Source organism: Manis javanica, chromosome 2 (genome assembly GCF_040802235.1).
Source record: "Manis javanica isolate MJ-LG chromosome 2, MJ_LKY, whole genome shotgun sequence".
In the NCBI taxonomy this organism is placed as follows: domain Eukaryota; kingdom Metazoa; phylum Chordata; class Mammalia; order Pholidota; family Manidae; genus Manis; species Manis javanica.
Genome location: NC_133157.1, coordinates 4,111,416 through 4,127,848, shown reverse-complemented (window position 1 = coordinate 4,127,848; position 16,433 = coordinate 4,111,416). Strand labels below are relative to the sequence as shown.

The window sequence follows — 16,433 nt, the reverse complement described above, 5'->3', positions numbered from 1 at the left end:
ACCACTAGAACTACTATCTGAATTCATTAAAGTTGCAGGATACAAAATACACAGAAATCTGTGGCATTCCTGTACACTAATGATGAACTAGCAGAAAGAAAAATCAGGAAAACAATTCCATTCACAACTGCATCAAAAAGAATAAAATACCTAGGAATAAACCTAACCAAGGAAATGATAGACCTATACTCTGAAAACTACAAGACATTCTTGAAAGAAATTCAAGAAGATACCAATAAATGGAAACACATCCCATGCTCATGGATACAAAGAATTAATATTGTCAAAATGGCCAACCTGCCTAAAGCAATCTACAGATTCAATGCAATCCCTATCAAAATACTGACAGTATTCTTCAATGAACTGAAACAAATAATTCTAAAATCCATATGGAACCACAAAAGACCCTGAATAGCTAAAGCAATACTGAGAAGGAAGAGCAAAGTGGGTGAGATTATGCTCCCCAACTTTGAGCTCTACTACAAAGCCACAGTAATGAAGACAATTTGGTACTGGCACAAGAACAGACCTATAGATCAATGGAACAAAACAGAGAACCCAGATGTAAACCCACACACATATATGGCCAATTAATACATGATAAAGGAGCCATGGACATACAATGGGGAAATGACAGCCTCTTCAACAGCTGGTGTTGGCAAAACTGGACAGCTACAGGTAAGAGAATGAAACTGGATCAGGCAGAAAAAGACAAGTACCAAATGATTTCACTCATCTGTGGAGTGTAACAACAAAACAAAAACTGAAGGAACAAAACAGCAGCAGACTCACAGAACCCAAGAATGGACTAACAGTTACCAAAGGGAAAGGGACTGGGGAGGATGGGTGGGAAGGGAGGGATAAGAGGACTAAGGGGCATTAGGATTAGCACACTATAATATAGGGGGGCACGGGGAAGGACATATAACACAGAGAAGACAAGTAGTGAAGGACGTATAACACAGAGAAGACAAGTAGTGACTCTACAGCATCTTAGTATGCTGATGAACAGTGACTGTAATAGGTTATATGTTGGGGACTTAATAATAGCAGAATGTAGTAACCACGATGCTGCTTATGTGAAATCTGAGCATAAGATTGTACATCAATGATACCTTAATAAAAAAAAAAAAACTCATTTTGGGTAAAAAGAAAAAAGCAGGATATGGGGTAGATGTGCAAGCTGTAGTTTGCTAACACCTTTTCTAGGTGTTAAGATAATATATTTATGACCTGCAGCAGGGAAAAGTTTCTTAATGAGGTACAGACCACACAAAAAAGACAGATGTGTTTATGTTAAGAATCATAAATTCTTAAGAATAAAGAATTTTTAAGACATCACCAAGAGAGTCAAAATGCAAGCCCAAGTGGAAGAACTGGCTTGTATCCAGATTATATAAGCAACTCCTAGACAACAGCAAACGAACAAGAATCTTTTGCAGACACTTCCCAGGTCATTGAAGCATCTACTAAACTACAAAAAGGTCTTGAGCCTCACTAAGCAGGATAGTACAAAACAAAACCATAGAGGCTATCAATCCAAACATATCATAACAGCTAAAATTAACATGATGATCAATACAATTTGTTGAAGGCTTGGAACGTAAGGCTTCTCATACCCTGTGAGTGGGGTATGACTTCGTACAACAGGATTGGCTATGAACGTGAACGGACTCCAAGACTCGGTAATCCACTCTGGACATAGACTCAACTAAAATGCTCTCACAAAAACACTGAGAGTATTCATCAGTAATTGTACTAACGTTGTTCACAAAATGCCGAGCGTAAAGGAGTCCCCGTAACAGGCCTCTGGTGGCCATCATCAGAAAGCCTGCTTATGTGCCTGTCCTCTGAGAACAGGGCCCCAGACAGGTCTCGCCATCTGATGATGATAATGACTCACTGGGCCTAAACTGTTTACAAAAAAAATACAGTTTATGCCAAACACCGCTTTTCCTTCTGAAGTCAGGAATTTAGGCTGGGCAGACACTGTTACAGGCACGGAGTCTCTATCAAGTTTCCCTTGTAGATAACATTTCACATGTCTCACACATCATTACTGGGAAATTTAGGTGTGTCCCATGTGACCCTCCTGGAAGAGGACTATGGATACTTGCTCCTGGTTTCCCTCAGACTTCAGCCCGTGTGCTTTTTCCTTGGCCAACTGCTTCCCTTTCGCGATGAGCATGGTTATATGCTGGCTCCTATGCAAATCATTGAACTGGTCTTCTTTTTCAATTTCATTATTTGTTGTTTAATTTCACTGAAGTTTTTGAGGCACAGACAGTTTTTATCTCACAGATTCAAAACTACCATATTTCTCAACAGTTCTGGTTTCGGTCTGTGTAGCTCCGGGAGAGAGCAGACATGCGCATACTGACTTTGCAAAGGGATTTACTCAGAGTGCTTATAATAGTGAAAAACTGTAACAATGTACACATCTAATTAGAAATGACTGGTTAAATGGAACTATGGAATATGTTTGCAATGGAAAAGCTACAAATGCTAAATACACTATTATTATTTAATAACTCTGAAAAGACATTTATAGTATAATAAATGAAAATAAGCCAAATATAAGGTTCATGAAGGCAGGAATTTTGTTTTCTTCACAACTACAAACCTAGTAGACAGAATCACACGTCAGGCAGTATAAAGTCAACAAATACACACTGAACAGATGAAAGAAGGTCACAAAATACATAATATGACTATCACACACACACAAAACTCACATAGGTAAGTAGAAAGTCTGGTAATAAGATATACACTAGTATGTTCATAGGCTTATCTCTGAATGATGGGAATTGGTGATGTTATTATTCTGCTAAGATTATCAGAATGCTCTATAATGAATATACAGCACCTTTCCCCAAAAATACACACAGGTTTTTTTAAGTCAATCTATGAAATAGGATGGAAGGGGGAACAAAAAGAGGATTTATACTTTTTAAAGAATTCTGAATGTTTGGTTTACTTATAATTAACACACAAATGTAGTACATTTCAGAACGACCATGAAATAAGTAGATAGTAAGCAGATTTACTCAGACTCCATAAATTGTTACTGCGACCTGCTTTCCCCAATCAAGGCCCTCTTCAGCACCCTCTCCCCTACACGCAGGATCCATGGACACTTTGGCCTGTGGTGTTCTAATTACAGAATAGTTAAAACAATGGATTTTACATTCATAACTGTCCCAGTAATTATCCTCATTAATTAGATTTTGAATATATTCTTATAAAGAGGTTACAAATGCAGCTTAGGAATAAAACTTATATCCTAGAAAATTCAAACAATGATGATGTTTCCTCAAATAGAAATCTCCAATTATTATGAGTATATTCCAGATTACATATGAAAGAACTTACTCATAAACTCCCAGTATTTTTTATAATCAGAAGGAAGTTTTCGTAAATGCAACTGATGGAATTTCTCTTTATGTGGTGACTTCCTCCATTCCTGTGCTACCTAAACAAAGTAGAAAAAGCAAAATAAAGTGAAAACATTCTGGAGCGCCAATGCTGAACAGCAAAATTTTCCAAAGCAAGCAAGAGTAAAATCCAGAACCTAGATAATCACAGGTGCCAGAAACGTTAAAAATTAATTTGGGACTTCCAGTTTGGCATGTAAAGGAACTCAGAGTTGTCACTCCAAGCAATAAGTAAAAAGCTGAGAAAACTGAAAAATCAACTCTTCATGGACTCAACAGAGAAATGAGACCAGAGCAAAGTGCTGCCCCTAAAACTGGAGAGACAGACAGCTGGATAGAGATAGTCACAATTTACAAGAACAGAAAATTTAAGTAGAAGCCTCCATACTGGGATAGAAAACCTAAACTGTAACTGACAAAATGCTGGAGGCTTAGTATAGACAACTTTGAACGTTAAAAACTCTAGGGTACTTGGTCATAGGGGAGACCCCACACTTCGGTGAGTTTTGTCTCTAAAAGCTTTACCAGGTCCCCACAGAGAATGCTGGAGAAAAAAATCCCTTCAAACTTCTGCCAAGTGATGGTGGGTTGGGTTGGTGGGGGACCATTCTGAAATAGACCAGAGCATTCTGATCCTCTTAACAAGGATTGGTCTATGGAGAAACTATTTTACCAGAGCCTAACCTGCTTGGAGAAAAGATATTACCAACCCCAGCCCATCCTGTCCAACTCCAAGAAAGTTGGGGGGCAACTGAGAGGCATGTGTGAAGTTCACAGCCCAGAGGCAAAGGTTCACTAAAAGACTGAAACCTTATCACAGGACTGGGAAAGTCCTCCTCCCCTACAACTTACCACCACATTAATAAAGTCCTAGGTACTACTGTTCCTTTCATCTAGTAGATCATGTTCATCATTAAACAAAAAATTACAATGCGTACTCAAAGGCAAAAAACAGTTTCAAGAGACAGAACAAGCATTAGAACCAGAGTCAGATATGGCAGGAATGCTGGAATTATCAGACCAGGAATTTTAAAAACTACAATTAATATGCTAAGAGTTTAATGGAAAAAGTAGACCACGTCAGACTAGATGGATAATGTAAGCAAAGAGATGTAAAATATACGGAAGAAAAAAGAAACGCTAGAGATTAGAAACACTAACAGAAACGAAGAATGCCTTTGCGGGGCTTATTAGTAGACTGGGCATGGCTGAGTTAAAAGTCCCTGAGCTTAAGGATGTACAGCAAAGAAACTACCAAAGCTAAAAGTAGAGAGAAAACAACTGGGGAAAGAAGAACAGAATGTCCAAGAACCGCGGGGCAGTTGCAAACGTGCAACATACCTGCCATGGGAACACCAGAAGAAAGAGAGGAAGGGACAGCAGCAGTACTTGAAGCAAATTACTGTTGACACCAAGTCACAGATCCAGGAAGCTCAGAAAACACCAAGCAGAACTATACCTAGGCATATATTTAAACTGCAGGAATATGAAATAATCAAAGATAAAGAAAAAATCTTCAGCCATCACTATGGAAAGCAGTATTTAGGTTCCTCAAGAAACTAAGAACAGAAATACCATACAACTCCATAATTGCACTTCTAGGAATTTAACTGAAGAAAACAACACATCTGATTCTAAAAGGTATCTGTACCCCTATGTTTATTACAGCATTATTTACAAAAGCCAAGATATGGAAGCAACCAAAGTGTCCCTCAGCATATGAATGGATAAAGATGTGTTACATATACACAATGGAGTATTATTCAGCCATTGAAAAGAAAGAAATCCTGCCATTTGCAATAACACGGATGGACCAGGAGGGTTTTATGCTAAGTGAAATGAGCCAGGCAGAGAAAGACAAATTCCATATGATTTCACTTATTTGTAGAATCTAAAAACAAAACAAAATGAACAAAATGGCAGTAGACGTCGTGGACACTAATAAGTAAATGGTGGTTACCACAGGGGAGGGACTGGGGTAGGTGGGTGTGGTAGGTGAGGGGTATGAAGGGGCACAAAAACCTCCATCATAATATAAGCTGGTCACAGGAACGGGAAGTACAGCATGGAGAATATAGTCAATGGTTCTGTAACATCTTCCTATTTTGACAAGATAGTAACTGCATTAGTTGTGGTGAAGATTTAATAATGTGTGTTAACTGCTGAACCACTGTTTTATAGAATGGAAATCAATACAATATTGTATATCAACTATACTTAAAAAAAAAATCTCCAAAGAAGTCAGTGGGAAAAAAACACCTTAACTTCAGAGAAGATAAGAATTACATTTGATTTCTCTTCAGAAACTGCACAAGAATAAAATATTTGAACTGTTGAGAGAAAAGATCCCACCAACATAAAATTCTGAACCCTGCAAATTATCCATAAAAAGCGAATGAGAAATACTTTCTCAGACAAACAAAAATTGATAGAATTTACTGCCATTAAACTTATCTTGCAAAAAATGTTAAAAGATCTTCATAGAGAAGGAAAATCACATAGGTCGGAAACTCAGATTTATATTAACAAAGGGAGAGCATCAGTGATCAAGTGAATGTGAAAACTTACGTTTCTTTTCTTAACCGACCTAATAATCATTTATTCAAAATAAGAGCAATAGTGTATTTAATCATGTACCTTTATGTGTATATAGGTGCACTAACAGATGCTCCTGCATAAGTGAAATCAATGACAGCAGTGATACAAGGGACAGAAGAGAAGAAGTGAAGTATTTTGCTGTTGTAAGGTACTCCCACGCCCACAGAGTGTTCTCTGAAAGTGGACTTGGATTAGTTGTGAATATGTACTGAAAGCCCCGGGACAGCCACTCAAAAAAGCTTAGAAAGAGTAACTGATATACTAAGTAAAGAGAGAAAATATCAAGGGCAAACCTAAATGCTCAATTAAAGCCACAAAGGTGGAAAAGTGTGGAAGACAAAAACAGGAACAAAAAACAAGGGTAACATATAGAAAATAATAACAGATGTAGTGGAAAGCAATCTACCTTCATCTGTAACTACCATAAATGTCAAATGGTCTCAACACACCAAATAAAAGGCAGATTCTGTCAGGTGGATTGAAATAAAAGACCCAATAATATGCCGTCTATAAGAAACTCTCCTTAAATATGAAGACATATTACAAATTAAATACTAATTAATCAAAACAAAGTGGGAGCAGTATCAGTAGTACTTTTCCACCTCTAGTAACTATACCCCAGAGAGACTGGTTTTCCTCTTTTCATTTCATACGCCCCAGGGTTACGAGGCACATCAGCTGGAGCACACACTGCGGGAGCAAGGGGCTAAATCCTAGCACTACCCGGCTTTTGTGCCTCTGCTTATGAACGGGGTGGGGAATAATAGGGAGGATATACCTCAGGGAATAAACATTTGACTATTATAATCTGTCAACCTACCCTAGTACTTTTCTTTTCCATATTCTGACTCCCTTGGTTACAATAACCCAGCTGCCAGGGATGAGAACTCTCAAGAAACAAGGGTCCAATGACACTGTTAGACACAACTCATCTGAGCTCTGCCACACTGCCACCCCAGTGCTACCCACTGCTTCTGGCTGGAATGAGCTGGCTGCGACTTTTTTGCCCTGCTCATCAGGGTAGTGCTCTAGTCCAGGGCAGTGAAAGAATGGAAGAAGGGCAAACCTAAAACGATTCTTTCCACTCTGATCTGCTGTTTCCTTCCCACTGAGTGGGGGTCTCAGTCTCCTCCACTGTCCCGAGGTGTTCTCATAATACATATTTGTTGACACATTCAACTACACCCCTCTGGCTTCTGTAGTGCCACTTCCAGAACAGAGATCTATTAGCCCACACTCAGGACCCTCCAGTAAAGAGCTTCACAATCTAGCCAGATGCTTAAACCAAAGCCTCAGTCCCACCCTCCCATACCTACTTCCACATGCATTCCATCAGCACATCTGAGTACTATCTCCAGTTTATCCCTAATTGAGTTCACTTTTATTTCCACAGCTGCCTCCCAAATCAAGCTAGCGTCATCTTTCTGCAGGGCTACTCTTAACAGCCTTTTGACAAAGGTATTGCATCTACAGTTGCTTTTCTACAGATTATTCACTGAGCAACCAAGAATGATGAGTAAAAAATGCAAACTACAGTCTATTACCAGCCCTCCAGCCTAAACACCAACCAGCTAAAAATCTTCCTGAACTGAGAATGAAATCCCAACTTGCAGCTAACAGGGTGGTACACTACCTGGCTCCTGACTGTTTTTCCAATCTTATTTCATTCCCCTTTACTACTCAGTTACAGCTTCACTCAGCCATACCTGCCTAATCTCTCTGATCATACATGCACAGTCAGTTCCCATCTCAAAGTATTACATTCTTGACTCCCCCCACCCACCGGCAAAAAAACTCTCCTCTGGTTTTTGGGTCTCAAGGGCAGCCTCCCAATGTCTCCCATCCTATCAACCTATTTTGCTTCCTTTGCTGAACTAATTATAATCTGAGATCAGCTAAAGAAAAGGAGCAATCTCCCTCTAAGAAGTTTGGGTACTGAGAATCAAAGTTGGTACCCATCCCCATGACCAACAATGAGCCTGCCAATTACCACACACACACAGGTGACAGAAGAGGACTGCAGAGAAAGCAAGTCTGAATTTTAAGATAAAAGAGCATTTGCCACGCTGACCAAAATATTGGTCCTGAAAAAACAGTACACATTTATCTAATACTTCTATATGTTAAATGCAAGGATTAAAAAATATATATTCTACCAGTTTTATCAGTATACTCATATTTCTAAAAGACTTACACTTCTAAAAATTAAATATGCTCTCATTTGTCTTTTGCACCAAGATAATTCTACATTATGTCATTCCATTCCATCTGCAATATATCGTATTAACTGGATAACCAAACATAATGTTTCATGTCCTAAACAGGATACCAACCAGATTTTTCTTAAATCTATACCCACTATAGCAACCCACTAACAAACATTATTATGAAATCAAATTACATCAGAATGAGGGGGGATGAGCCTTGGTCCAGGGCTGTAGTTGATGCCACATCCCATGGCTTATTAGAAACAAAAATTAAAAGTAATCAAAATATCTTAATAATACCAATGATTATTGGCCTATGTAAACTAGAAATGTTATAACAATGCTGTTTAAACTGTACTAAAAAAAGAAAAAAGAAAACTTAAAGGCAAAGATGGTAGACTGAACACATGCATTTTCTTTTGTTCCTTTTGAAACCTCCTAAAACACCAAAGGTATTTTTAAAAACAGGATTAACTCATTAGGACAAAGAAAACAGAAGAGTCAAGAATATCTGAATTTTGGGGGCCAGAAAATAGATGAATGACAATTTATCAAGTCCAAGAGGCTGAACTCCCACCTGGAAGCAATCTGATGTGTACCTCTAGGAGGGCTGAAGGAAGACTGTCTCCTGCTGCCAGCCCCAAACAACTACAGAAATTTAGTCTCTAGAGAGGGTCAAACAGCCTCTGGCTTTGGGGATAGCAGGCAGCATAGGGATACTGCACTGAAAAAAAAAGGGGGGGGTGGATTAAGCAAATGTTTATATACTCAATACTGGGACCCTTCCCTTTGTCCTCCACCCTCATCCCACAGTCAGCTCCCAGTCAGGCCTGAAACCTTCCAGGCAAAATATTTAAAGATCCTTCTTTGGGGAATCTGACCCCATCAAGAGATAGAAAGACTAAAGATAATGACATATGGGTGGGCATGGGGCTTCCCAACAAAACACCACTGGTCAACAAGTCTACCCTTTCACTCAGAGCTGTTAATCTGCTTTTATAAAAAGTCTTTTATGTAATACAATATAGGTAACTACACCTAAGCATCCAATCTTAATATAAAAAATGAAACAGCATAGTATTTTCAAGGTTCAACCATGAAACTTGAGAAGTAGCGTATAACAGTAAAAGTAGCATACAACAATTCATTCCTTTTTATAGGTGATTAATATTCTACTACATGGATATATATCATGTTTTGTTTATCCATTCATCCGCTGATGGGCATCTGGGTTATTTTCACCTTTTGGCTGCTATGACTAATGCTCCAGTCTGCTTTTTAATACCCTGTTCTCATGTAAGTAGATCACCAAAAAATCACCAGACATTTGGAGAAAAGAGTTAACATGACAAGTTTGGAGATACTAAAAAGAACAGGAAAAAAAAGAACTGGGATAAAGGACTATGCAAAGAGCGGAAACCTAACTAGCTGTAAAATTGTCATTAACAAACTTTACATAACAAGAAATACCATGTCCAAGAAAAAACAGGATCCAACAGAAAGAAATCCTCAAGTTCTATGAAACTGAAATTATGCTAAAAAAAAACTTTCAGTAGACTTGGAAGTTGAGAAAGCCTCCAGAAAGTAGTCAGAAAGGAAATGAGACCGAAAATAGAAAAACTAAAGGAAAACGAGAGGAGACTGAAGAAATTTTAAGACAAGCAGGGCTCCAAAATTTACTACCCACACATCCTTTCCTCAGGAAGCTTGAAGCATGTGCCTTCCTAAAATGAGGGATGACAAGACACACTCGGGTGGGTACAGGAGAGACAGAGATTCAGCACAGGAAGGATGGAAATGCAAGCCCCAGGATGAGGATGGAGAGGATTTCAGGATAACCATCAGAAACTAAGATGAGATTTACAGATTACCTGAAGTGTCTGATCACGAGAGATTTAAACACCTAAGAGTCTAAAGCTAATTTAGTTATTGTAAGTATGCAGAAAATAGTCAACAAACAAATCCAAAGAAAACAAAGGGGTAGAAAAGGAAAAGAAGCTATACATGACTTAGCTACAGCAGCTTTTCACACACTTGCAACAACAAATACCTAAAAATGACAGGACGACTCCATGATGAGGATGGGCACAGTAAAGGTGTGTGTGTGAAGGCAGGGCTGGAAGAGAGGGTACTTCCTGTAGCAGGAAACTAATAGAAAATACCTTAAACTGAAAAATTAAGAAGTCACAATAGTGGCATATTATTTAGAAATATGGAAGTAAGTATCAAAAGGATCCATTAATAATCCAAAATGGTTACTTGGGGGTGAGGAGCGCCGGCTGTTTTTAATAATGGGACTTACAAAAGTATTTGAGTATTTTAAACTCTGTGGATGTATATAATGGAACGTGTGCCCATTTTGGGTTGAAAAGGCTACAATTACAAAAATATCCTGAAAGGAGGAAATCTTAAAGAGGAATATATAAATACTGCTTACCTCAGGGAAAAATAAAATCAGAAATATGCATCTGTTCTAAATTTAAGGGCTGTGAATGGTTTCTAAATGGATTAGTGCTGTCAACAAGAATAAAGGTTAAAGGAAAACAAAGCTTCAAAATGAATAAAATTTGTTCCCCAGCTTACTTAACTGTATACACTGTTCACTGAGCTAACAATTTTTCTAAGGGAAGAAAATAATTCTTCTAATACTAACTTAATATTTCATTTCACTGTTGTGTAGAGATAGTAAAGATCACTAACCAATTAGGTGTTTCTAATGTTTTTGAAACATTAGTAAAATAATTAAGTTTTAAAACAGAGGTTAAAATTTGGAACATAACCTGATGCAAAGGATTCAACACGAGGTGCATCTTAAAGATGCAGATCAAAGCTTCATAAAAGCTGTTTTTTGTTATTCTTGACAATTAACAATTCACCTGGTTATCTTCCTAGGTAGCAGACTTGCTCCTCTGTGCAATACATTTCCTTTTCCTTCAACACACTGAGGTACGGCCGATCTTCCCCTAGAGTCTATCTCTGCACTCACTCTGCCGGGCACACTGTTCCCACGGTTCATTCCTTCCGTTCATCCCTAAGTGTGAATACCATGGCTCACACAGGCTGCCTGAGTTTTCAATCTGAAGCGCCCTATCTCCCTTTTGCCCACAATCACACTAGCACCCTTATGCTGATGTGAAATGGCCACCAGACATAGAGGCCTTGTCTGTTTTGTTCACCACTTTCCTCCCCAGGCCTGCAATAGCACTTGGCATGTATCAGGCACCCAAATATCTGCTAAGTGAATGAATACATGAATATTTTACTTCAGTGTTCCTCGTTTTGTTTCTAACTCTTACTGCATACTCAGGTTTTGGTTTTTTTTAAGTAATTTGAAAAAAGTGAAAAATCTATTTCCAACCCCTATTACTTGGAGAACACCAAAAAATCCTTCAAAATGCAGCTGAATGATTAAATAATTATTAGCTGTTTTTCTGAGGTTCAAATGTAACTTGGAATCCTGTATTCTATCTGGCATTCCTAGCTGGGGAAGTAAGGGAGAGAGAAGGAACAGAATGGGATGTGCTGGGTGAAGAGAGACAGCTGAGTAAGAGAGCAGGGGCTATGATGAGCAAGAAATCGGGAAGATATGTATAAACAGAAATTCAGGATTTACTGCTTTTTGTTGTTCAGTGTAATTTACCCTTTGCCACCTCCTCAAGAAAACTTCAGTAAAGGAGCAAATTACACTAAAAAAAAGAAAAAGCAGATGGGAGACTATCTCCTCTTAAGTCTTCCTAGTAATCAAAATACATTTCTTCCTGAACTACCTACCTTCGGACGTGGCACACTAGACCTCCGAACTATGTCTGTACGCTCTAGAAGGGCACAAGTTAAGAAAAGTGTTTCCTCTGTGTTCCCAGCTTCTAGAACAGGGTCTGGCACAGATGTCTGTTCAACATGAAAGCGAGGTCTATCTATCTAAATCTAAGAGATCACTTATTTTAACTGTACGCTATTATTCAGCACGGCAAAGAAAAGCAGCAACTTCAGTCCGGATGGGTATACAATTAAAACATACACTTACCGTTTCAAAAGCATTCAAAACTATTAAAGGGAAAAAAACATCAAAATAATCTCCACAATCTTTAAATCTGATGGGCACATGTCTTGAGACGAACTGGTTATGATCTGCTGGAGGCCCACACGGGTCAAACTTGAGGAACATCTCATATTTCCATTTTAAGACCTCTTTAACGAGGGTGTCAGAGATGGACTGTGATGACAAGAGAATGTTTACTGGAGAAGAAGCCAAAAAAGATCTGCTTTCACCAAACGGAGGTTTGTGACCTAGTCTGCTGGAATTATTTGGAGTCTGAGCATGAAGAACATTGCATAAACCCTTCACCTGACACACTAGCTTCTGGGACACCAGAGAGGCGGGAGGTGACCCTTTCAAAACAGACTGTACCCTATTTGACTTCTTTTTTAGAGCTGGTGGAAGCACTAGGCTATCTTCCAAAGACTTGGAAAGATCAGCAATTCGTGAAGTACTTCTCGAGCTAAAAACCTTAGCAGTAGAACGTCTTGAAGGTTTAGATGCAGGAGGTGGCAAGCTAGGTTTACGAAATAAATCTTCATCTGCTGGTTTAGCTTCAGAGTGTTTTGAGCAGTATTCACCCTGGTTTTTTGGGGTTTCGACACAATCTTTGAACTTACATTTTGTGCTACTCAAAGATTTCAACTGAGGCCAACGTTCGGCATCTTCTTCTACCTGAATCATAACTTTTCCATGAACTATTTCAATGTGTTTATCATTATCACTCTCCATCTGTGAACATAAATCCATATCTTCAGGATCATGTTGTGTTAAAAATATATCATCCTCTTTATCACTCTTTTTTTCAGGCTCTCCCTCTTTCAAAGCTGCCACAGCTAAACCCCCACCTAGAGAGTCCTCTGAAGTAGAGATAATTATGTCATGTGTTGGTATTCTTTCATCTAATGCTACAAAATCACACTGGTTCAGAAGGCAAGCATCGTCAGTCACCTGACAAATAAATCTTGCTTTCGTGGGTTCTGGTTCAGAAGACACACATCTAATTAACTGTTTTCCATTATCGTCAGCAATCACCTCTGACCCATCTGATCGTGGCATAAGTATGTCAGAATTCAGTGCTGTACATGGTCTTGCTCTTTCAGCATCTGTACTCTCATCAGAAAGTCTTTGTCTGCTTTGTGGTGATTTGGGTCTCACCTGCCTTCGCAACTGAAGATCTTGACTCGTCAGCAGTTCCTTATTATTTTTGACAGGGAGAGCCTGAGAAATTAATTTAGTCTTTTTTTTGGTGTCAATTACTCCAACAGTTTTGCCATGGTCACGTAACTGAACTAAATACTCCAACGAACGCTGAGACAACTCAAATGCTCTACGAGGAGCCTTTTTTAGACCAAGTTTCTCTACTGTTGAAGCTGGTTCAGGACACTGGCGAAACTTCTTTGGTGGTATGATAGCAGGAGTTGTCCTACAACTGAGGTAATTTGAACTTTTATTCTGCCCTTTTTTGGTATCTGAACGTGCTTTCTTAGGAGTTTTAGAAACTGGGACTCTCCTAATGGATTTAGAGTAAGTGCGAACTTTTGGAGAGGACTTCCTTACTGGAACCATAGTAGCTCTCTGAACATTTGAATCAGGAGTTGTAGCCCTTATGTCTACATTCTTAAAATCATCTTCATTCAGGTTTCTCTCATTAAGAATATCAGATTGCTCCTCATTTTTGTCAGAGGATAAAGGCCTTGGAGGGTCTTTGGTCATAGTTTCCTCAAATCGTTTTCTCTTATGTTTTTTTACTTCAATCTCACAAAATTCCCCAGAATTACTACCACTCTGTGGTTCTGCATGTTCTTCAATGCCTTCTGTTACTTTAATAACCTCTTCAGATATGTAATTTGTACCATAACCCCAATCACTTGTGATGTCAGCTATGTGAGTCAAACATGAATTTTTTTCATCCTCTTGAACTGAACCATTGCTATCTGGTTTCTGATCTTGCCAAACTGAAAATACTTCAAGTGGACTTTCAAACTCAAAAAGCTGAGAATCAGATTCTTCAAGCTGCAAAAAGGACTTTGTCTTTTCTTCTTTAATTAGCTTCTTTTCCATACTCGCATTAGGTATTGAAGAATGCTGCTCTGGACATTCTTTCTCTTTATCTTGTTTAACATGTTTCTCTAAATCCAGAATTCTTTCATCATCATCAGAATCTGAAATAATAATAACCTGTTCATGACATCTTTCATCATCTTTTACCTTTCTTTGTAGCTCGGATAAGCCTTTATGAGATGAACCTGATGGAAACTTAGTAGCCCTGGCTTGAGCTATTAAAGATAATTTGTGGAGGTCTCTGTCTACCTGAGAATCTGTCAAGGTGTCAGACTTAGGAATAATGCTGGAAAACTGTTCTCTCCAGTCAGAAGAAAGCAGATTGGTACTCTTGCTGATTTTTTTATCTGTTGATTGAAGTGCAGTCATAGGCTCTTTCAAAGATGCTTTCTTCATGCAAGTATTGGTCATTTTTGTAAATGAAAACAAATCTTTATTACCAACTTGATGGTCTTGTATTTGATAACTGTTTTCATGAGAAGAGAAATTATCTAATGCTTCACTCTTTAGTTGTTTCTTTTCCAGCCGTTTTTTCCCTCCATTTTTATCATCCAGAATCCCATTAGTTTCTAAAGAAAGACTGTGTAAGAAACCATCCCCTTTCTGGCCTCCTGTATCTTTCCTTGCACAAAAGCTCTCAATGCTAGATACAGCCAAGTTTTCCTCTAAATTGATGGCATTATTGACCAAAGCACTTTTCCTGTGTTGCTTCATTACATGTGATAATTTAGCACAGATTTCATCTTTCTGTGTCTTAGATTTTGCTTTTGAGGTTTTGCCAAGAGCATCATCCTTTAAGGAGAAATCCTCACTTGACGCAGACATCTCCAGAGAATCAGTGCTACGGTCAGTTGGCAAACATGTTGACATTATTATCCCTCTGTCATATCCCCTTTCTGGATCATTTTTTGAAGTACAATTCTCTCTTACAGACTTCTGTTCCCCTGTACTTATTTTAACTTTATCCTGAGCTCTTCCAGTAAAAAGGCTTTTACTGCTTTGCTTTAAACATAACTGAGCTGAGAGACTGTTTTCTGGTTTCAAATCTTTTATATAACTTTGCCCATTATCCTCTTCTAATTTGTTACTTGCTTTGATCAATATGCTCTCTTGCACCTGATATGTATCAGCTTTCAATTGTTCTTTAGAAAATGTTGGGCTTGAATTTTTCAGACAGTTCATGTCTTTTTTAGACTTCTTCCCTATCTGTTCTTTTTCTTCTTTGTCAGACACAGGAGGGGTTTTACATGAAGGAATCAGGTCCACTAAAGTGCCACACTGAGGTTCTTTGAACTTTGTGTTTCTAATAATTTGCTTTAAACACATTTGTAACTCATGGGTCTCCTGACTGCTCAACTGCCAACCTAGAGATAAATTTCCTCGCAGGAATAAATTGAGCTTATCCCAGAATCGCTTACAGACAGTTTGTCGCCCAAACTGATAACCTTCTTTTAGGAGACTTCTAATCAGCTGCACACAAGCAAGCTGTACAGAGTTAGATGGCATTGAATGCAATGACAGAGACGTTATCATGGTTGTTCCTTTGCAGCAATTTCCAGATGATTTCTCAGAACTCCGTGCAAATGCAGTGGTAGGAAGCTTGGCACATTTCACAACAGCTTCCACCCACTGCTGGGAACTAACCCACAGCAAATGCAAACATTTTTTATTTCTATGCAGCTCAATCACTGACACCAAGATGAGAAGAAAAAATTCAGTGACTTTGTCACACCCGGCATCTGGTTGGTTGAGGACATCTTTGACTTGAGAGTGCAGATGATGAATAACCTCCACTATATAAGCCACACCCAAATCCTTAAGATCCATCAGGGACTGAACAAAAGGGATGAACCACAGAAACGTGCTGTTATGGACACGCATGTCTTGGCCAATATCTGACTGAAGCACACTGGCTAATGTTTCCATTTCTTCATACATGTTAGGACAATAATCTGGACAAATGGCTGATCTCCACCCTGAATCCTAAAATGAAAGAAATACTGACATTCAGATGAACAAGCACCATCCATGGCAGATATCCCACACAAGTTGTAAACAAGAAAATTTATCCATCAACTTTCCTGTTTTGGTTTA

At 38.6% G+C, this 16,433-nt stretch overlaps 1 protein-coding gene across 8 annotated transcripts in view; it reads right to left on the bottom strand.

Annotated features, from left to right (window-relative positions):
• SETX (senataxin) overlaps positions 1–16,433 on the bottom strand; it is an 87,385-nt gene that overhangs the window by 44,655 nt on the left and 26,297 nt on the right. For 5 of the 8 annotated variants that reach the window (XM_073222371.1, XM_073222377.1, XM_073222368.1 and 2 more), the window contains 2 exons: positions 12,264–16,322; positions 3,373–3,472 (listed from right to left, as the gene is read on the bottom strand). In XM_073222371.1, coding sequence (XP_073078472.1) covers positions 3,373–3,472; positions 12,264–16,322 — 4,159 coding nt within the window. Of the gene's footprint in view, positions 1–3,372; positions 10,238–10,289; positions 12,243–12,263; positions 16,323–16,433 lie in introns of those variants that run through there. The other 3 variants (XM_073222390.1, XM_073222386.1, XM_073222388.1) reach the window with 3 other exon arrangements.